This window comes from Octopus sinensis, linkage group LG9, assembly GCF_006345805.1.
Source record: "Octopus sinensis linkage group LG9, ASM634580v1, whole genome shotgun sequence".
Classification (NCBI taxonomy): Eukaryota; Metazoa; Mollusca; class Cephalopoda; order Octopoda; family Octopodidae; genus Octopus; species Octopus sinensis.
Window position 1 is genome coordinate 96871525 of NC_043005.1, and position 23940 is coordinate 96895464.

A 23940-nucleotide genomic window follows, 5' to 3' on the forward strand; every position below is an offset into this window, starting at 1 on the left:
ATTGTGAGTGTATGTATGTATATGTGCGTGCGTGTGTGTTTTTTTTTTATTTTTGCAACTGTCTAAAAGACTTTGCTGCGTTTGTTCTCCCCTTTATGTCTCCTAACGTAGGTCGATATAATTGACTAAATCTAAATATGGTTTCCCACAGTTTAATGACGACGGAGACCAGTGAATGGTCGATAAAAGAAGAGAAAAATAAACAAGTCGGTTCACATTTATTTTTGTAGGATTTTATTATCTGGTCTGGGATGTCATAAAAAAAAATAATCAATATAAAACCATGTAATAAAACAAACAGGTGAACAGAACAGTGGGAAAAAATGTCTGCTTTGGTGGTTTTCGTTTTCCCTGATGTTGAGGACAAGGTGATAATGTGTTAAAATTGCGCTGCGAGAACCAAAAGTGATGGGTTAAACTAACGTTACGGTGGCGTTACACCAGTAAAATTTCTTCAAGAAACACCCTTCACACTGACAAAGACCTGATACCGTTTCTTGTATTAAAATAATTCCTTAGATTACACAGGAGGATGATCGGTGTTTTAGTTGTAGCTTTCGTGTTGGTATATTTCTTCATTAGTACTTTTTTTAAAATTATAATTAGTTTTGTTGTTCGTGTTAAAACTTCGTTTTCATGTACGGTGTTTCGCTTTCTGTCCAACCCAATTAAATTTTATAACCTCCTTATTTTTTGCTTACTTTTTTGTTTGTTTATTTATATTTTACTTCATTCTTCAATAAAAAAAAATGTCATCGTTACGTACAAGCCCAGATGTCTTATCGTGCATGTACTTTCACACATTCTGTCAAATGTTCTCCTTTCTTTCTTGTTTGTTAAAAAAATATTTTAAGAGAGTTTTCTTTATTTTTTTTTGTTAATAATTATTTCATTCGTTTAACAATCATCTTTTTATTGCGGGTTCTCATCATACACACATACCTTGCACCGACTGATTCGCTGAATATGTTCACCTGACTTCAGTGTTTGACTCTGTGGGTTAAGAGGACCATTTGGACTGCTTTGCTTGTCAATACCTGCTAACCAATAAGAGTGTTTGTCGTGGAAGTAGTAGCACTCGCCTCGGTTATTACATTCAATGTAAGGGTTGAAATAGAATGACTCCAGACAACTACCAGGGCTGCCTAATGGTTGACCACCTCCTACGGCACCGATTGTGTGCTAAAATGAAAAACAAACATTGTTAGGGGTAAGATTTGCGGTTAAAATAAATAGAAATAAACAGTTGTTTTTTTTACTTTAATATCTTGTTTTGCTAAGCAACATTTATTTGGGGATGAAGTATATCTAATACACACGAAGGAGGACCAAACCTCTATTTTTCATTGTATCTACAATTTAGTATCATGTCACTAAATTCAAGTATAGGAGAGTTTGACTTAGCGTTACATTCCCTCTAATACAGTAATTCTGTTTATGACTTTGTGATGTACCGAGGATTAACTGAAAGGTTACTGGCTCGCTTTGCCATAGAAAATATGGAACATTGTTCACCTAGTATTATTAATCACGTATTTAACATAATTATCAAAAACACATTTTCCTAAAGTCTTAGTGCATTGTTCTTCAAACCCGCGACGCACCGTCTGAAAGCTCTTGTTCTAACAAGTAGTAATATTCATTCTTAGCGACGGAAGCAATACTAGTTCAAAATTTGTGATCTATCCGTCTTGAGAAAGTATCTCTTATAGACATATAATGTTAAAAGCACAGAAAGTATAAGCAGATAGATGACCACCTCCTATGACACCACTTGGAGTTAAGCTTTTGTTGCTGCTGTTATTACTGTAGCAGATAACGTCAATTATAGAGCACAGACATTTCAGACGTCCTTTCACTGATTTTGAAGATTTAGAAGCCATTTCTAATGGGTTGAGCGACTCCGTACAAGCTTTCTGGTTTAATCATTTGATCAGTGGTTGTATACATTACTCAATATGTCAGTATTTTGAATTCAAAACGTCCCTGCCGTAAAATATTTATATGACTTACTTAGATACATTGTCATTTTTATGGGCTGTGAAGATGTTGGTGAAGGATGGGGTGGGGAAGTGATGTCATGTAAAAACTCCCAGCTATGCATTTTATATTCTCCAAGTGCTTGGATATCAACTGTTTTATTTTTAATTGAAATCTCAATTAAGATTATTTACCTTCATCCACATGAAACTTTATTATAACGGACATATTTCTCTATTCTCTTATAAAATGCACTGTACCTAAACAAAGGTAAACTTCATTTTTTATTCATTTTATTTTCATGGGGGCAGGCTATAAACAAATGTACCATCGTTTACTGGAGTCGATGAAAGCGATTGCGACCTACTCATAATAAAAAAAAACATATGGCTTTCTGCTTAGGTCAGTTTTCAATATTGTTGTGATTAATAAGTTTTGTTTCTATCCTTACCATGACGAAACTGAATCCTGTCCAGAGTTCGTTCCATCCCTTAGGACATTCTGGTACCATTACTGACTGGCTGTGTACAGCAATGAGAGGTGTTGGTGACTGACAAGCTGCGCATCTGCTGATGTGTTCTAAAACTTCCTCTCCTAAGACAGGCATCATGGGAACACTTCTACCCGTCGATAACCAGTAACTTGTGGCTGTTCTTGTAGCAAAATTGCATGTTCCGGAAATGGTACAGAACAAGAAAGGAATTGGGCTGAACTTCTCCAAACAGGAACCGCCCATACCTAAAGAAAGACAAACAAGAGATGAATGTAGTATTTGTATATGAATCAAATTTCAATACATAAGAAAATATTTGTGGTTTTGATGAACACCTCTTGCACTGAAAAATTATCTTAACACTAAACTACGTAGGATTCAATAAATTAGTTAAAAACAGAAATTGTAACAAATTATTATTATTATTATTATTATTATTATTATTATTATTATTATGAAGACGGCGAGATAGCAGAATCGTTAGCATTCTGGGCGAAATGTTTAGCGGTATTTTGTCTGCTCCTACGTTCTGAATTCAAATCCCACCGAAGTCGACTTTGCTTTTCATTCTTTCGGGGTCGATAAATTAAGTATCAATGAAGCACTGGGATCGATGTAATCGACTAGTCCCCTCCACACAAACCATAGGCTTTGTGCCACCAGTAGAAAGGATTATTACTATTGTTATTATTATTATTAGATAAAAGAAATCATTATTAATAATAATAATGAGAAAGCGCTGCCGTACATACACTTGCACATCCCCATGCATGCATTTACAGACACATTTATACTCATGCGTATGTTTATGTGTAAGAATGTGTGAAAATTTTGCTGACATAATAAACTAATATTCATACAAAATTGTATAATGTCCCCAGAAAGTAATTAAAATCAATAACATATCGACAATAACATTGATTTAATGTATAATTAATATATTCAATGGTGGTATTAGCAGCGATAAATTTGGAGTTAATGATATCTATAGTGAGACTTGTACTAGTGGTGGTGGTGTTCATAGTGAAGAAGAACGAAATTAATTGAGGTACAGCCAGCTGTACGTGACTCGCAAACAAGTATGTCTTCGAAACATGTATCATGGTTGCACTAACTGTTTCAATGCCTATAGGGTCGTGAACATTCAGCTCTGTCAGTTGTTACCCAGTGGAATATCTAGGATGTGTCAACTGGAGAAAGAGAAGATTGAATAGACTGAGTAGACTGGTACCACGTTAAATAAAGTGCCTTACTCAAGAATATTACACGCTGCTAACTCCAGGAACTGAACCCACGATCTTATAATTATAAGACGAACAATTATAACCACTAGGGCATGCACTCTAATTATCAAAATAAATAAAAACAGGCATATAGTTCAATGCTATACACCATTGATGACTGAATCGCCTTTCACTCGGTAAATGAATTCGAAAATATTTCGTTAATCAAAGATGAAAAATACACATCAAGACCCTATGAATAAAAACGAAACGGTAGATGAATAGTTATTCCACAAATGAACAAGTGAATGAATGAATAAATTAAAAGAGTAATAAACAAGTGTATAAATAAGAGACATTAACTAAATGAATCTAAAATTATTAATTTCTCACTGAAACAGAAACACGTTTCACTGGCTATTAAAAGTTAGAGTTAGAAAAATTATGATTTGAATCATACCTAAATCTTGTACGTGGATTCTTCCTTCATCTTCTGTGTGCAACAAACTGTAGCCGTTCCAGACTTTTGTGTGATTGTGGAGACAGTTTGGTGTTGAATGGGACTGACTGTGGCGTACATATATATACGCCGAGGGTCCAAGTGGCCCTAAACATCAAATATATAACAAAAATCTGTATAAGTACATATATATATGATATATATATATATATATATATATATATATATATATAAGCATGTATGTATGTGTGTATATGTATATATATATATATATATATATATATATATATATATATATATATATATATATATATATATATATATATATATATATATATATATATATAATATATATGGGAAATTTTGTTCTTGAAAATGCACCTGAATTTGATAAACTTGTAATAGTATTTAAATAAATTTATTTACCTACGTACAAAACTAGTTTCAACAATTTTTTGTTTATCAAAGGTATAAATGGATGGGATTTTGAGAAATGAAAATTGCGAAGTAGAAAACAGGTTTAAATGATTAAATGCTCACAAAATTCAATAATATCAAAAATGATTGTCGAAGAATATAAAAAATATGAATCATCAAAAGCTAAAAACCTTGTAGCACAGGGGGAAAAATCAGCCGCAAGATGAGAGACTAACAAAACCCATTTTATTACTCTCTTCTTTTCTTAGTTTTCTCACTCTTAACTCAGTTTCACCGAACTTTTGGTAATCCACAGTTTTTATATTCTTCGCCGATCATTTTTGGTATTATTATTTTGATATTACACACACACGCACACACACACATATATATATATATATGCATATATCTGTGTGTGCGTGTGTGTGTTTATACATATACATATATGCATATATTATATATATATATATATATATATATATATATATATAGATATATATATATATATATATACATATATATATACATATATATATACATATACATATATACATATATAGATACATATATATATATAATATATATATATGTATATATACCACCTGCCTTCGTCTTTTGTCTATTTTCATAAAGCTTCCCGTTATATATATATATATTATATATATATATATATATATATATATATATATATATATATATATATATATATATAAACATATGCACGCACACGCGCACACACACACACACACACACACACACACACATACACACACACACATATATATATATATATATATATATATATATATATATATATATATATATTATATATATATATATATACTGTGAATGAACTTACTGGATGGTTGTTATATTCCTCAGAACTTTCTGTCCCAGTTTTCAAAAAGGAAAACAAGTCCCTTGCAGTGAACTGCCGGCCGATCTCGCTCCCCCTTCATATGATCAAGATATTTGAGAGGGTGTTGAGATCACGGATAACCCATTTTCTTGAAAGCAACAGACTGCTCAGCCCCAACCAACATGGCTTCCGTAATGGAGGGGACTACGTAACGCAGCTCCTGCATTACCTCGCTGACATTTTGAGAGCTTTGGGAGAAGGTTCGAATACTGATGTCATCGACCTTCATTTCAGCAAGGTTTTTGACAGTGCGAATCATAAGATCCTCTTGAAAACACTATCTAACATTGATGTCTCTGGAAAGTTACTACAATGGATCAAGTGTTTCCTGACAGGCAGATCCCAATACGTTGTAGTCGAAGGGGTAAAATCAAGCACAGCCAAAGTCAGTAGTGGTGTTCCACAAGGCACTGTGTTCGTCCCACTTCTTTTCCTCATCGACATCAATGACATTACTGATATTATCGAGCACAGTAACATAATAATCTTTGCAGATGATTCCAGTATCCAGAAGGTCATCAATGAAGTGGGTGACCGGACATGCCTTCAGTCATATCTATTGGCTATCATCCAAAGGGCGGATATATATATATATATAGAAAGAAATAGTTTTATTCTCAAACGCAGGATAATGCTAATAATATAGCATGAACAGGATAAACTATCCATATTTTGCAGAAATATCTATTGGCAGCTAGCCATGAGATTCGAATTCACATCGCTGTGATTACTTGTCAAGTGCTTTACCATCAAGCTAAACTTCCCCAACGACAAATTCTTTTGCAAATTTAGGACATATAAATCTGTATCTTTCAATGCATCTCAACGCTTCCAAAGCAAACATTTTTTGTTGACTTCCAACGTAAGTTGAATTTTATATATACATATATATTTGTAGCATGGTTTCTACGGATGCCCTTTCTAACGCCAACCACTTTAAAGAGTGTGTTGGGTTATTTTATAAGTGCTACCAGCACGAGTGCCTTTGTGCAGCACCAGCATGAATGTATTTTCTGTGGCACCGGAACTTGTAAACGAAAAGCCTGTATGTGTGGAGGACAGCGATTTTACTTCGCTTGATGAGGAACGATGAATGAAAGGGAAAAATAAAAACATTGTCGCTTACCTGTGGGCCCACGAAAGCCGATTGGTCCTCTCTCACCAGGCACTCCTTCCGGTCCGATCATACCTTTCTCTCCTGGTTTTCCTGGTATTCCATTCTCTCCGGGTGGACCGCCCATTCCTTTCTCACCTGAAATATCAAGAAAGCAAATGTTATTCATCAGTGCGATTGTATTTTATATTTTTTTTCTTTTTGCTTCTAAATGTAGCTCGAGCATACTACTACTATTAGTAGTAGTAGTAGTAGTAGTAGTAGTAGTAGTAGTAGTAGTAGTAAGCAGAATTATAGTGTGAACTATGGCGTCCCAACCCTATCTTTTTTACATAGTTTTGTCTACTAGGACCCTACGAATAGCCAACTGTCCACTCTGTATCGGTCGATAAGCGATGCTGGAGACAAACACAGAACACAAGCTATCCAAACATACACACACACACACATATATATATGTATATATATATAATATATATATATATATATATATATATATATATATATATTATATATATATATATATAGATATATATATATATATTATATAAGAGCACAGACGGCGTTTAGAATTCACGACAGCTGTTTCGGTAGAATTTTACTTCTTTCATGTAGACATAAAGGATTACATCATAATATTCAATCCACCATTATTTAAACATGTAATTTTAAACATGTAAGCTTTAAACATCAACCCGTACATACGCAATATGAGCTGGACCATTCCAGTTAACGTTAGCTATGTCCTGGTTGATGTTTAAATTCTAAATGGAGACGAACACCATTCCTCCATGTGATCGGCTTCAAAAATTGTTAAAATATAACGTTATTTTTCTTGACATGAAACAAACGGTAGCGTTGATGCACAAATACAGAATTTTATTCATCAATGCGCTATTATTGAGCACCCATTCTCGTTTGTGTATATTATATATATATATATATATATATATATATATATATATTATATATATATATATGTATGTATGTATGTATGTATGTATGTATGTATGTATGTATGTATGTATATACGAATGTATATAGGCATGTGTATTATATGAGCGTGGATCGCGTGTGTGCATATGTGTGCACCTTATTATTTTTGTAGTTGCTTAGAAATAATCCCGTCTTGTGTAGTCCCAATATTAAATGCGTACCAGCATTGAACATCCTTATATTTTATATATCAGGGAACTAATTGCATAATGCATTCTTTATCTAAGACATTGGACTATGATTTAATAGAGATTTTACTGTTATTTCTAGCTAATCAACGGAAAGTGTCTGTATATTGTATATGTTGTGTGCGTGTGAATAACGTAAAGAGCAATTACCTTGTGGTCCAATTTTTCCTAACTCGCCCCTCTCTCCTTTAGCACCTGGGGGTCCAGGTTCACCTGGCACGCCTCCTAGTGGAAAATCTCCACTGCCAGAATAACTACCTGGTTCTCCTTTTTGTCCCATTGAACCTTTGTCACCAGCATCTCCTTTCTGGCCATCTATTCCATTTCTTCCAGCTTTTCCAGGAAGACCATCCAGTCCTTTAATATAGATAATATATTCATCATAGTAAGTAGACAGTGGTACATTCACAAACAAACAGATAAACATGCACTATCACATATGAGAGAGAAAAACAGATAAAATCTGGAACATATATATGTATATATATACAATAGCAAGCACTTGACTATAAATAATTGGGTACACATCCTGTAGTATATTGGATACTTATTATCCCTTAGATGGTTTCTTGACATCTAACTCATACAGAAGAAATTTTTCCAACTCTCAGACGATTCAGATCTCGACATTTCTCACTCTATTTCACTATCCCTCCCTTCCCCTCTCTACTTCCCCCTCTCTCTTTCTCTCTGATATCTATCTACCTATATATGCATGTATGTGTAGACATATTCACATACATATATATATATATATATATATATACATACATACATACGTGTATGTATGTGTGTATATATATATATATATATATATATATATATATAATATATATATACATACATAGACACATGGACAGGGATTTGATAAGGAGGTTTTGTTGTTGGTGATGGTATCAAATGCTTACGAAAATATCACTGTCCGTTCAGAAGTTATAACAATAGTTCTGGGTTTCAGCAACGATTTTGCATACGCCCACGAGCGTGTGTTTGTGCGTGTTTCTGTGACTGTGTGAGGGCGTCCGTGCAGAACAATTGCTTTCTTCTAGTTGTTATTTCCATCTGTATACGACGCTACCGTCGTTACCCTTTTGCGAACTTGCCATGCATGCTAGATTAGACCCCTTGTAACAATTGATTAGTTTGTCCGTTATATTTTTATATATCAGGGAACTAATTGCGGAGACGGATATCTATTTCTTATATTGAGGTAAATATGCAAGAAAATAGATTTTCTTCGCCTTCACGAAAATCCAGTGGCTGGATCAATGAACTCTTTTTCTTTCAATTTGAATAATCTAAAAGCAACTGAAGAGAACGTTGTCAATCATTAAAGAATTTCGGTTTGTTTGCAGCTTCAGTAATACTAACTATAGCATAAATACTTGAAAGCCATTGGCAGCTTCTTGATTATATATATATATATTAATAATAATAATAATGTTAATAATATGACAACAAAAGAATGAATGAGACCTAGATATTATGTAAATAGAGAAATTTATCTATCTATCTATTCATATATATATATATATATATATATATATATATATATATAGAGAGAGAGAGAGAGAGAGAGAGAGAGAAAGAGAAAGATAGATAGATAGATAGATAGATAGATAGATAGATAGATAGATAGATAGATAGATAGATAGATGGAGTTTATCGCAGGTGTAATTCAAATACTTTTACTTCCGACACATGTTTCGAAGATATCACTAATATTATTCCAAAGAATAGTTTTGTTAAATTTTTCCGTAGAATGGGCTTAAGCATCGGTTTTGACGATGATATGACGAAGGCCAACTTTTTAGATATTACGCTTAACTTACTCTTACTTCCCATATCATAAACCATCGACCAATCTTAAGTACATTAGCAAATTTAGTAATCATTCTAGGGCAATTACTAAGAACTTAGTTAAGAATATTTCATTTAGATTATCTAAGTTATCTGCTAATGTTGACATTTTCAATGATAACGCTGAATTTTATAAATCTGCCTTACTTAAAGCAGGTTCTACAGAGAAAACTATCTACATTGATTCTATTCAGTCTTATTCTAACTTCAATAATGTAGATATGAAATCTAGATGTAAAGGAATTAACGATAACAAATTTAATTTATGCACCGATACAAAACGGAGGAAGGGAGATAACCCTTATTTAATCCTATATTATCATTCTAATGTTAAATTAAAGGCTTTCAAAATTAATTACACTAAAAATAAGATAAATAGTAGCAAAACAGATTGGTTAATTATTTCATACGGAAGGCAAATTAAATCTAATCTCCCATTGCAGTTTCGTGAAGCTATTATTAGGAATTTTCCAAAGAATTCTAGGTATTACTCCATTATCAACTCACATACGGTTAGGATTGGTTTTTCCAACACGAAAATATCTCTTACAAATTATCTCTTCACATCATAACAACCTGTTAAATATTAATACATTTACTAATACTAACATGAATATAACTAATACTATCCATCCCTCAAGAAATATGAATAACAAGGTTATTGTATCTGAAGTCAATTCCAACAGAATTAAGTTTATGGTAAAGTAACTCTAAAATTAAAAATTCTATATACCTATGTAAACTTATTACTCATAATAAAGTACAATCTTACATTGGAAGCATGTCTTTACAGCTATCTAAAAGAATTTCTACCCATTGCTCAACATTTAGGGATAGGAATGGACGTAGCAGTACAGGGCTCAGTAAATAAATTTGGGATCTAATGAACAGTTTAATTTAGACTGGTTGATTCTCTCAATCTCGATACCTTATGACAAAGGCAAGGAATTCTGTCTTCTCTGTAATTCTGAACTATTTTTCATTATTTTTTCTAAAAAAATCCCCTAGTAAACACGGTTATAGAGTGTGCATACAGATGTAAACATTGGCAAAAACACACCTTTAGTTCATATAAGTAATCTCTATCATTACATATAATTTAAACATTAATTTTCTTTTTATATTTAACATGCACTAAAAAATGTATATTTTCCTAGTTTATGAGGTTTTATTTAATATACATATAGTCATATACTTCTCATTTATTTAACTTTTCCTTAATTTATCCCTCCTCTTTCTATAGGCTACCTCTGACGTTATATCATATAACGTTTTTTCAAACAATATTAATAGCGTTCAGTAAATCACTATACATATCCAACATTTTCTGTTAAAATGTCCTTATTGGCGAGTTTCATTTCTTTACTTCCCTGAAGAGAAGATTACATTGTTTTACACCATTTTATTCCTTTGGAATAATATCAGTGATATCTTCGAAACATGTGTCGGAAGTAAAAGTATTTGAATTACACCGGCGTTAAACTCCATTTATTTATATATTATACAAAAAATTTCACGTAAACCCGAAGTTTCTATCTTTAAAAACAAGGAGGTTCAACCTCTTTACTTGTGTGATTTTTTGCTACCCTGGTAACTATTTATCTATTTTTTCCGTGTTAATTGGGAAAAATACACACATCTATATATATATATAAATACATATATTCACTGAGAAAATGAGAAACAAGCGAGGGGAAGAGAGAGAGAGAGAATTCAAAATAGCGAACAGAATTTCAAAAGATTCTTATTTTAAATTTACTTTCCCTTATTTTTCCTGCTTTGTGTTGAATACAAGAACGCAGCCGGTTAATTACTGAGACTATAACTGGTCATTATATTGCTCTCCAACATTTTCGTAATTTCTTACATTGGTACAGACCCTAACATTTCGTGGTGCAGGAACTAACGATTAAATTCTTTCCAGTAGTTCGCTGGTACTTCACTCTATCTATGATCCTCAGGTTTTGAACTCAGGAAATAAAAGTCGGAACAAATAAAACCTCACTATATTTATTAAGAGAATATACGATTAAATCGCCACCAGTATGTCCCTGGATGGAAGGTAAAGTTGGCCTGGGTAAGATTTGAACTGAAATAAATCCCATTAGGCTCCTTTTTTCCATGTCGCTCTAACGATTCTGCCACTCCACAAAATTTCGAATATATTGGTTTTAGCTTTTGGTGCAAAGCCTAAAATTTGGAGGCAGGAGTAAGTATATAGACCCAGTGCTCAATTGGTTCTTATTTTATCGACCCCTAAGGGAAAAAAGGCAAAGTTGACCATGGCGTAATTTGAACACAGAACATAATGACGGACAAAATGCTTCGCAGCATTTTGTCCGGCGCGGTGATTACTCTGCCAGTTCGCCGCCTTTAAAAGCATAAATATCCTTCCTGAGTCATATAGACTTGCCAGACCGGTTTCTCGGATGCATATATTCTCTAACAGGACGGGACACAAGCCTGTTGCTGGATTACGCATTTTTCCTAGCTGGGTGGACAAGAATAACGTGAAATCAAGAGTTTTTTTTCGTTAAAAACAGATTGAATCACTTGGCCCATGAATGGAATTCACAATATTACGATCATGAATCCAGCACCCTAACTACTAAGTCTCCGTCACCACAACTTCCGAATATATTAAGATGCTATTCAATTTGTTTTGTTCTTAAATCATCTTACCTAGGGCTCCCATAGGTCCAGTGTCACCAGGAATACCCTTTGGTCCATCATTTCCCGGTACTCCACGAGGTCCGACAGGTCCAATATCACCTGAAACAAATTAGTAAGATAATTACTAAGATAATTGTAAGATAATTAGTAAGATAATAAGATAATTTTTTTTAAATAATCATTGAGTAGCAATAGTCTGCATATTGGTGACATTACTGCTGCAGTAATCCTGCAGCTACGAAAACCGTTCAATAAGTAATACCCCTGACCCACTTCCCATAGCAGCAGAGCAACGAAATTTGGCACAGTTATTAGTCTTTTTCTACATAGGAACCACCCAGAGTTACGCATTTCTCCCATTGTTTGATGCAGCGCTGGAGACCGTTTTTGTAGAAGACCCCAGCTTGGTCCTCCAACTACGACGTGACTGCAGAAATCAAGGCTGCATCATCTGTGAAATGCCTTCCTTTCAAAAACAACTTCATGGCTGGGAAGAGGTGAAAATCAGAGGGTGCAAGGTCAGGAGCGTAGGGGGGATGGGGGAGGAGTTCATAGCAGCACGCCTGTGCTTCTGATCTGGCGACACGCGAGTTGTGGTCCGGAGCGTTGTCCTGCAGGAGGAGGATGCCTTTGCTGAGCTTGCCCCACCTCTTGATTTTTATAGCTTCTCTTAATTTCCTCAAAAGTGAAGCATAATAGGCTCCTGTAATTGTGGTACCCTTTGCCAGGAAATCTGTCATCACTACTCCGTCCTGGTCCCAGAAGACTGTGAGCATGACCTTGCCAGCGGAGGGCTGCACCCTTGCCTTCTTTGGAGGAGGTGAGTCACGGTGCATCCACTGCATTGACTGGGCTTTGGTCTCTGAATCATAGTGATAGACCCAGGTTTCATCCTGTGTAATCAGTCTTTTGAAAAATTCTGACTCATCTTCTTGGCACATCTCCAAATTCATCCTCGAGCACTCGACGCGTTCTTGCTTCTGGAAAGGTATGAGCAACCTGGGAATCCATCTGGCAGACACCTTTTGTATATGCAAATGGTCATGAATGATAGTTTCCACAGACCCGGTACTAATCTTGACCTCATGGGCTATTTGGCGAATAGTTATGCGTCGATCTTCCAAAATGGCAGCCTCAACTTGACGGACAGATGCCTCATCAATGGCAGAAGGGGGTGACCAGAACTGAGAGCTGTTTCCACAGAGTTCCGACCATGTTTGAATTCACGATGCCAGCGTTTTACAAGGTCATATGATGGGGCATCATCACCATAAGTTACTTTCATTTCATCAAAAGTCTCCTGTGGTGTGCGTCCTTTCAAATACAAAAACCGGATCACTGCTCGACACTCAACAGGCTCCATTTCACACTTGACTCAGTTCAAACACCTGTAAATCAGAAACCACAATTAGTTCAGAGCTGTAATTTGTCACTTAATCTATAGAGATATAAATAATTGCACATGCAAAATTTCAGCTAGATCGAACCACTGCAAGTGGGTCAGAGGCATTACTTGTTGAACGTCCCTCGTAGTTAATAATTTTTAATTAAGGTGCAATGCCTGCAATTTTGAGGAGAAGGGGTCTGTCGATTTAGTCGATGCTTGACTGGTACTTTATTTTTCACATCCTGAAAGAATAACAGGCAAAACAGAATAGCTGTAGATTTTGATGTAAATCAGTGTTAAAAAGACAGAAGTGATGTTCTTACCAAATCCGAACGTTTCAACTCATGTTGCATTCATAAAGATAGGAAAAGAATGGCAGATATTGTGCAGAAATTCTGCGATCTGAGGATGTTTTCTCTTTCAGAATGCTCGGATAGACTACGAGATTATAGTGCTGCTACAAAAAGCAAGAGTCGTTTTTGGAAGAAATCCAACCTAGCGTGCAGATCGCTTTGTATTGTACAGTTGTCCTAATCACATATTTATACCATTTATACAGTAATAATATGTGGACGTGATATTGCCAACATATGAAAAAACACGATTCTTTCCACCTAAAATTCCTCCGAAAAATCTATGAGATCGTATAAGGAAGAGGTAACTCAGCTAATTGAATGGTGAGAAATTGAAGTGACTGTTGTTCTTATTATGCAATTTGTGGGACATACGGTCCGAATAGAGGACAGTTGAATACCAAAAATACTACAGATAACATGAGGCCAGTCAGAGTTGAAATGGGAAAATATAGAGTGTAAGGTGGACTAAAGGCTGCAGTGTGTTGGTGAGCGATATTATGCCAAACTATTGGATGCTCTTTTCTGAGAGGAGATTAAGGTCTAGAATTAATGCGCATGGGATAGATGCACCATCCCACGTTTATGAACTGTATTCTACAGTGGGTTTTATTTTAGTATGGTTTGTATTGCTAGGATCTAACGTATAGACTTTCTAATATTGAACAAAGTCATTGAGATGTAGTTTGTTATATTGTGGACATGTGAATGCTAGAATAGATTATCAATGAAGCCTGTTATATTGTGAGACATAATATTTGCAATGACTTTGAGAATTCTAGTTCTAGTTACATCTTGTTTCATATTCAGTGATTGCGTCACATTCAGAGAATGCTTTTTGAATTCACTGTTTGACGTGACGAAAAATGGAATAATCTACAAAGGAATGGGTGCTGATGGATATCATTTATTTTTTTCTACTCTAGACACAAGGCCCCAAATTTTTTTTTGGGGGGGGGGCAGTCGATTAGATCGACCCGGGTACGCAACTGGCACTTAATTTATCAACCCCGAAAGGATGAAAGGCAAAGTCGATCTTGGCGGAATAATTGTGGGGCAGACCAGAATTGATAGAATATGGGCCAGAGAGAGCTTCATTAGAACACAGAAAGCATCTCACTTACAGGACCAGGGATAAATGGAGGTTATAAGCAGACATTTTAGCTGTCTTACATCATATGGTTAGATATTCGTTCTACATTCAATATTTTAGCGCCAACGAGGGCCATAATAACATATGAAAACCATGCACTGTTCTAACATAGGATAGATATTTTTGATAAAGAGAAACATCATTAAAATTTACCAAATATTTCCAGAAGTAATGCTTACCTTTAAGTCCTTGTTGACCAGGTTCACCTCGAAGTCCAGGTATACCTCTTTCGCCTTCAGGTCCGGGTTTCCCCTCCTCGCCAGGATAACCAATATCACCACGCTCTCCAGTCTCTCCTTTCCTTCCAGTGGTACCGTTTCTTCCAATATCTCCTTTTTCTCCTTTTTTACCAAATGGACCCAGATCACCTTTTGAGCCCTTCTCACCGGGTGCGCCTGGTTCTCCCTCTGCTCCTTTCTGTCCTGGTTCTCCCTGGTCGCCTGTAAAATATTGTGATGTTATTATATGTATTCGTTTTTCTCACCTCTTCCTTCTACTTCTCCTCACCTCCTCCTCCTCCTCCTCCTCCTCCTCCTACTACTACTACTACTACTACTACTACTACTACTACTATTAATAATAATGATAATAATAATAATAATAACAATAATAATAATAACAATTATAATAATTATTATAACAATAATAATAATACTAATAATAATAATAATAATAATAATAATAACAACAACAACAATAATAATAATAATAATAATAATAATAACAATAATAATAATAATAATAATAATAATAATAATAATAATAATAGTGACAACAGAAATAAACGGACCGGTACCCTACGAAAATGACGATCGTCAAAATAATGGGCCGGACGTTGTACCTCATGTCCCGCAATTAAAACCCAAAAGACGTAAATGGACACGTGAGGAATACATTTCTATCTTACACGCATACTTCACAGCAATGCTCTACCCACAAAATGAAAATACAACAACACATACATATAAAATATGGAAGGAAAATAATAGGGATATAGACTTGGATACAGCAATGAACCCTAATAAATTAGCTAACGTACGAAGATACATTCTCAAAGCCAAAAAATATCAGAAATAGAAATAGAACATTTAAAAGAAAAAATACACCAGGAAAATGTAGATAGAAGCCACACAACAATGCCCAATAATATAAACACTGAAACTGTAAAACACGAAGACAAACGCAACATTCCCAACAAACACGATGTAAACAACGAAGGGGAGCCTAATGATTATGATAATATAAAAAAAAAATAATCAAAGAACTGAAAACCACAGAGCCCAAAATGGACCACCGACCATACCTTCCAAGAATAAAAATAAACGCAATAACAACACCAATTATAAACAACATAAACCTAGCCGTCACTGAACTAGCCACTGAAACAAAAAAAAGTGATATCACTGAACTAAATGACTTGATATACGCAGCAGCCACTGCAGCCACAAAAGAAGCTGGATACTCACCCACCCAACCCGCCCAAACAGGAGTACCACCACCCAAACAATCCTGTGGATAAATAACATCCAAAACAAAAATTAAAAATTAGAAAAGACCTGTCGATTCTTAATGAAATCAGCAAACAAGCAACGCTACTAAGCAACAAAAAAACAAAATACTCCGCAAATATAACATCACAGAAAGATTTGCCGGAGATAAAAGAAAAGCTGAAGCAAGATATCCTTGCAAAGCTCAAAGGATCCGCCGGTACGAGAAACGCCAACGCTTCTTTGAACAGAACAAAAAGTTCAACTCCGACCCCAAAAAGTTCTACCAAGAACTGGGCAAAAAATAAAATAGAAGTCACTGCAGCACCACGGCAGAAGATTGGAAGAATTCTGGAGAGAAATATGGTCGGCGACGAACAGCCAAAAAAAGGAGTATGAAAATAACAAACTCGGCATCTGAACAACTTTGGACCCCCATAACAACTGAAGAGGTCACCCAGGCACTGCAAAAACTAAGCAACTGGAAGGCACTGGGCATGACAAGATCCCCAACTTCTGGTTGAAATATCTAACAGGAATGCACAAAAAGCTGGCTGAAAACTTTACAGCATACTAGCAGAGCCAGAGACAATACCTGAATGGCTCACGAAGGGAAAACCATCTTAATTCCCAAATCAAATGAAACAACAAAACCAGAAAACTACAGACCAATAACCTGCCTCCCTACTATGTTCAAGGCATTTACTGCAGTGATATCGCAAAGGCTGAACAAGCACCTGGACGAAAACAAACTGTTCCCAGAAGAGCAGAAAGGATGCCGCAAGGGCTCATATGGCTGTAAAGATCAACTAATGATTAATAAAGCTGTAACTGAAGACAGCTACAGAAAGAAGAAAGGCCTCAGTATGGCCTGGATTGACTACAAAAAGGCGTTTGATAGCATCCCCCACACATGGATCCTCGAAACACTAGCCATTAACAAAGTAGCACCAACAATTATAAAATTCATAGAGCACTCTATGAATAAATGGCAAACAGTCCTACACCTCCAAACAAAAGAGGGACTCATGAAAACCAAAGACTCCCCATTAGAAGAGGAATATTCCAGGGAGACACGCTCTCTCCACTCCTTTTCTGCTTGGCACTGTCACCTCTATCTGATATGCTAAATAGAACTGGATGCGGATATAAATGTTACGGCAAAACGATCAGCCACCTTTTATATATGGATGACCCTAAAACTATACGCTGCAAATGACAAACAGCTGGAAACACTACTAAAGACAGTTCATGGATTTACCAAAGAAATAGATATGAAATTTGGATTAGAAAAATGCGCCAAAGTAACCATGAAAAGAGGAAAACTAGTTAAGAGTAACAACATCACACTAGATAAAACCAATGAAATAAAAGAATTAGACCAAAGCCAAACTTACAAATACTTAGAATCCATGAACTAGATAAGACACAACACACACAAATGAAAGAGAAAATAAAAAAAGAATATTATAGACGAGTTAGATCAATACTAAAAACAGAGCTCAATGCTAAAAACAAGATAATAGGTATCAACACTTTAGCTGTCCCAGTTATAAGTTACAGCTACAATATCCTTAACTGGACACGAAATGAACTGTCCAAAATAGATAGGAAAACAAGAAAAATACTGACAGGATCTAGGATGCATCACCCAAAATCTGACATAGAAAGACTATATATACAACGTATAGAAGGTGGTAGAGGCCTTATACAGCTGGAAAACTACTATAAAATACCACCATAGGACTGCAAAAATACCTACTTCAGAAGGAAGGAAAACTGATCCAGATAGCAGCAAAACACGAGCAAAAAAAAACTGTTCTCAGTATTTAAGGAAGCTGACAAATACAAACAAGAAATCATACCACCTAATAAACACAAAGAAGAAGAAGAGATGATGAAGAAACAACAAAAGCTATAAAACAAATGAAATCCAAACTAAAAATAGAACAGCAACGAGCCATGATAAAACGATGGCAAGAAAAGCCCCCACTAAACTAAACGCAAAAGAAATAGACAAAGAAAAATCCCAGCAATGGTTGAGAAGCTCAGGACTCAAAGCAGAAACAGAGGGATTTTTAATTGCAGCACAAGACCAAAGCCTCCCCACCAGAAATTACCAAAAACATGTAATGAAAAGAAATATTACAAGTAACTGCAGAATATGTGGAGATGGACAAGAAACAATAAATCATATTATCTCTAGCTGCCCAGTCCTGGCTAAGAAGGAATATATTCACAGACATGACAGAGTTGGAACCTACATACATTGGAAGCTATGCCAACATTATGGAATAACAACAGAAAAAAGATGGTATAGGCACACACCAGAAAAGCTCACAGAAAACGAGAAAGCAACCATACTCTGGGATATGCTGATACACACAGATAGAGAAATTAAGGCCAACAGACCAGATATAGTTGTCAGAGGTCATGAAGAAAAAAAATGCTTTCTAATTGATGTATCAATACCGGCTGATGACAACGTGTCTCTAAAAGAAATGGAGAAACTCTCAAAATACAAAGACCTGGAAATAGAGGTAACTAGAATGTGGAACCTGAAAACAGAAACAATTCCTATCATAGTAGGTGCATTAGGCATGATAAAAAAATATTCAGACAAATACATAACAAAAACACCAGGACTTACAAACACATATAACATACAGAAAATTGCACTACTAGGCACTGCACACATCCTACGCAGAACACTTTCCATACAATAACCATCAGAGCATCACAACAAATCACAGCACATACCCAAGGCACACAGAGCTGCGCTCGGTAGTGAAGTGAAAGCACGCTATAAAAATAAAACTACTGAATAATAATAATATAATAATAATAATAATAATAATAATAATAATAATAATAATCTGGAATAGAAGGGTTTATCATAGCAGTTCAAGATCAATGCCTACCTACATATTAAAGAACGGCAGTAGCCCAACATGTTAAAGAACGGCAGTAGCCCGACATGTCGTGTATGTCAACAACAGAATGAAACCATTGATCATGTTGTCTCCAAGTGCAGTCTTCTTGCGCCTATAGAGTATCTCAATAGGCATGATAGAGCTGCACAATATATTCACTGGGTAATTTGCAAAAGCCTGGACTTGCCTCATGATAAAAACTGGTGGGAACAGAAACCACCTCCAGTGCTTGAAAATGATCACATCTCACTCCTCTGGAACTTCGGACTGAAAGAGTTCTTCAGTCGGAGAAATGCAGAATTTTATGGAATTTTCCTACTCAAACGGATAAGAAGCTAGAAAATGATAAACCAGACATAAGAATAATAGAGAAGAAAGAGTGAAGTTGCTTACTAATTGATCTATTATACCCGTTTAGTTCAAGAATTGTGAAGAAAGGGGATAAAACATTTTGAAAAATACAATTTTAATTTGCGAGAATTTGGAATCTGAAAATTGTAATAGTTGATGCAAAAGGATGTTTAAGTAAAGATCTGTTGAAGGCGATTGGAATAAGATGTCCTGTGGAGCCTCGAAAGTAAGTTTACCTCTTAAGAACAGCGTTTTAAGCCCTTGGAAGACTGTTGAAAGCTTCTGGATTTCTAAGGTTACCGGTAGTAACCAGCTACCCACATAAATTCTTCCAGGAATAAGAATAATCAATAATACTACTACTACTACTACTACTAATAATAATAATAATAATTATTATTATTATTATTATTATTATTATTATTATTATTATTATTATTATTGAGTGAAAGGGCAGCGCATGCCATCAAAGTGACACTGGGGTAAAATATACGAAACCCTATATACCCATCATGACTACCCGTCTGATAAGAGTACACAAGCACATGCATCACAACCATATGTGCGTGACATGGTGATCTCATATCAAGGTAAACAGTGCATGACCTTGCAGGTGGGGCCCAGTTAGAATTTTCTTCAGGTCGAGTAGTCCATCCCGCTCAAAAGGTCCCTGAATAAGGATTGTTTAAGGATGATGAACGAACCACCCGTGTTTCCAAAGGTGAATTATCCAAACCTCTAAGAATTCCTTTCAACACATAGCTATGATGCTCCCCACTACTTCTGCTCGTGATCAGAGATGCACATATCGTCAGCCACTAAGGTCAACTGGTTACGGTCAAACAACTGACAAGCAAATCTGTTGTATTGAGCAGAATATTTGCTGTAGCTCATCTTTTATACCAAGACAAAACAATGCAAATGATAACACTTCCAATCAGTTAAGATATGAAGGCATGAGAGCCACTGCCTATAATAATAATAATAATAATATAATAATAATAATAATATAATAATAATAATAATAATAATAATAATAATATAAATCATCTCGTTTACATGGATGATTTAAAGCTTTTTGCAAAAAATGACGAACAACTCAAGGGCTTACTAGCGATAGTCAAACAATTCAGTGACGACATCAGAATGCAATTCGGCCTCGATAAATGTGCAAAGGCTACCTTTATCAAAGGAAAAATGACAGAAACATCTAACGTTAACCTTGACCAACAGAATGTCATAAAAGAACTAGACCCAGCGGAGAGCTACAAGTACCTAGGGGTAATTGAAGGGAACGGAATAAGGCATTCAGAGATGAAGGAAAGGATCAGGAGAGAATGCTATCGAAGAGTGAGAGCAATACTCAAGACAGAGCTGAATGCAAGAAACAGGATCGAAGCGATCAATGCATTAGCCATACCAGTCGTAACTTACAGTTTCAATATTGTTAACTGGTCAATTACTGAAATATGTCAGCTCGACAGAAAAATAGGAAACTGTTGACAATGCATAGAATGCACCACCCTAAGGCAGATACAGAACGACTCTATCTGCCAAGAAAAGAGGGAGGCCGTGGTCTTTTGCAACTGGCAATAACAATGAAGATTGCTACAATTGGCCTAGACACCTACCTGAAAAACTCTGAGGACTGGATGTTAAAACTTGTCTCAAAACATGAAAACAAGAAAGCATCATACTCAGTCACAAAACAGGCAAAGGAATACCTAAGTGAATTCCGAATACAACCAATTTCGGAATTAGAGATAGATATACAAGAAACAAGCACAGAAAAAGCTAGGCGCATGAAAACCTGTGCCAAAACTGCGGCCTTAGATATTCTGAATAATAAATGGCAAGAAAAACCTCTCTATGGCAAATACCCAAAGAGAGCGAATAATGCAGATATCGACAAAGCCCTGACCCATCAATGGCTAATGGTCTCTGGCTTAAAATCTGAAACAGAGGGGTTTATCATAGCAGCTCAAGATCAATGCCTACCAACAAGAAACTACCAGGCCAACATATTAAAGAACGGCAGTAGCCCAACATGTCGTGTATGCCGACAACAAAATGAAACCATTGACCATGTTGTCTCCAAATGCAGTCTTCTAGCGCCTACAGAGTACCTCAGTAGGCATGATAGAGCTGCACAATATATTCACTGGGTAATTTGCAAAAACCTGGATTTGCCCTATGAAAAAAACTGGTGGGAACACAATCCACCTCCTGTGCTTGAAAATGACCACATCTCACTCCTCTGGAACTTCACCATTCAAACTGACAGGAAGATAGATGCAAATAGGCCAGACATTATATTGAAAGACTTCAGACAAAGAACATGCCTCCTCATTGATATGACTGTCCCAATCGATATAAACGTATCTGTCAAGACCTACCAAAAACTGAGCAAATATAAAGATCTTGAAATAGAAATCAGCAAAATGTGGAAGCTGAAGACTAAAACAATACCTGTTGTCATAGGTGCCCTGGGAATGATAGCGAAAGGGACTGATTGCTACCTAACTCAGATACCAGGAAACCCCAAAATGGCAGAAATTCAAAAGATAGTGCTCATGGGAACTGCTCATATCCTACGCAAAATACTCTCTATGTAATCCCAAGGTTTAAAACAAACTTTTTTATGTATTAGACATTGACTAGTACAACACCAAAAAAAAAAAAAAAAAATATATGGCACAGAACTTCCAACCTGTTGTCTCTTGAGGTCTCTGGGTGAGACTTGGAGCCAACTTGTACAGACATAAAGCAAAAGTCAAACATAGAATAATAATATAATAATAATAATAATAATAATAATAATAATAATAATATAATAATAATAATAATAATAAGAAGAAGAAGAAGAAGAAGAAGAAGAAGAAGAAGAAGAAGAAGAAGAAGAAAGAAGAGAAGAAGAAGAAGAAGAAGAAGAAGAAGAAGAAGAAGGAGAAGAAGAACATCGGGACTTTTTAACATGTGAGAGCGTTAAAACACTGCTCCGAAATGTATCCAAAAACATCGGGAATAAAGACAACAAACGGAACCTAAAATAACTGACAAAGTGTTGGAGTATATCCGAGTAAGTAATACTCATTAAAATTTATTTATATTTTCCAAATAAAATAAAGTGTTTTAGCTGTATATCCTCTTCATCACTCGCAGAACACGTGTAAACACGCTCGCCACATTATATCCCAACCAGCATCAGACCGTCTCCGTCCCCAACCAACATAAACGCAAAAAAATTTATAAATCAAACAATACCCGTACTATTCAATTCGAGGATAACAAACGAGAAGTACGTACTTTAAACTTGTTACACAAAAAGTACGAAAAACTACACGTGCAAAACAATTTAACAACAGAAATGAACAGACCGGTACCCTACGAAAATGATGACCATCAAAATAAAGGGTCGGACGTTATTCGTTATATCCTGCAAATAAAATCAAAAATGCATAAATGGACACATGAAGAATATATTTTAATCCTATACCCTTATTTTACAGTAGTTCTGTACCTTCAGCACGAAAACACAACGTATACATATAAAATCTGGAAGAAAAATAACTTAGATAAAGATTTGAATACAGTAATGAACCCTAATAAACTAGCTAACACACAGAGATATATTATCAAGAAAAATATCAGAAATAGAAATAGAATACTTAAAAGGAAAACATACATCAGGTAAACGTAGGTAGTAACCACACAGCAATGCCAAATAATGTCATAAGTACTGGGAGAGTAAAATACGAAGACACGTAACATGCAACAAAAACAAAGTAAACAACAAAAGACAACAAACCCAAACCGTATGAATGTAAAATGACTAGCAAAATGCACCAACCCAGAACACCACAGGCAGAAATATTAAGGGGGCGAAATACGAAGCAAATCTAAAACCTAGAAACATTAAAAGTGAAACTAATGATTATGATACTCAAAAAATA

At 35.4% G+C, this 23940-nt stretch overlaps 1 protein-coding gene across 1 annotated transcript in view; it reads right to left on the reverse strand.

Annotated features, from left to right (window-relative positions):
• Positions 1 to 214: 214 nt before the first annotated feature.
• Positions 215 to 23940, reverse strand: part of LOC115215588 (collagen alpha-4(IV) chain) — an 86613-nt gene continuing 62887 nt past the window's right edge. Inside the window, exons 17-23 of the mRNA XM_029784801.2 lie at positions 15396 to 15656; positions 12333 to 12422; positions 7941 to 8147; positions 6619 to 6744; positions 4157 to 4303; positions 2432 to 2718; positions 215 to 1182 (exon numbers count right to left, since the gene is read on the reverse strand). Coding sequence (XP_029640661.1) covers positions 913 to 1182; positions 2432 to 2718; positions 4157 to 4303; positions 6619 to 6744; positions 7941 to 8147; positions 12333 to 12422; positions 15396 to 15656 — 1388 coding nt within the window. The 3' untranslated portion in view covers positions 215 to 912. The remainder of the gene's footprint in view (positions 1183 to 2431; positions 2719 to 4156; positions 4304 to 6618; positions 6745 to 7940; positions 8148 to 12332; positions 12423 to 15395; positions 15657 to 23940) is intronic.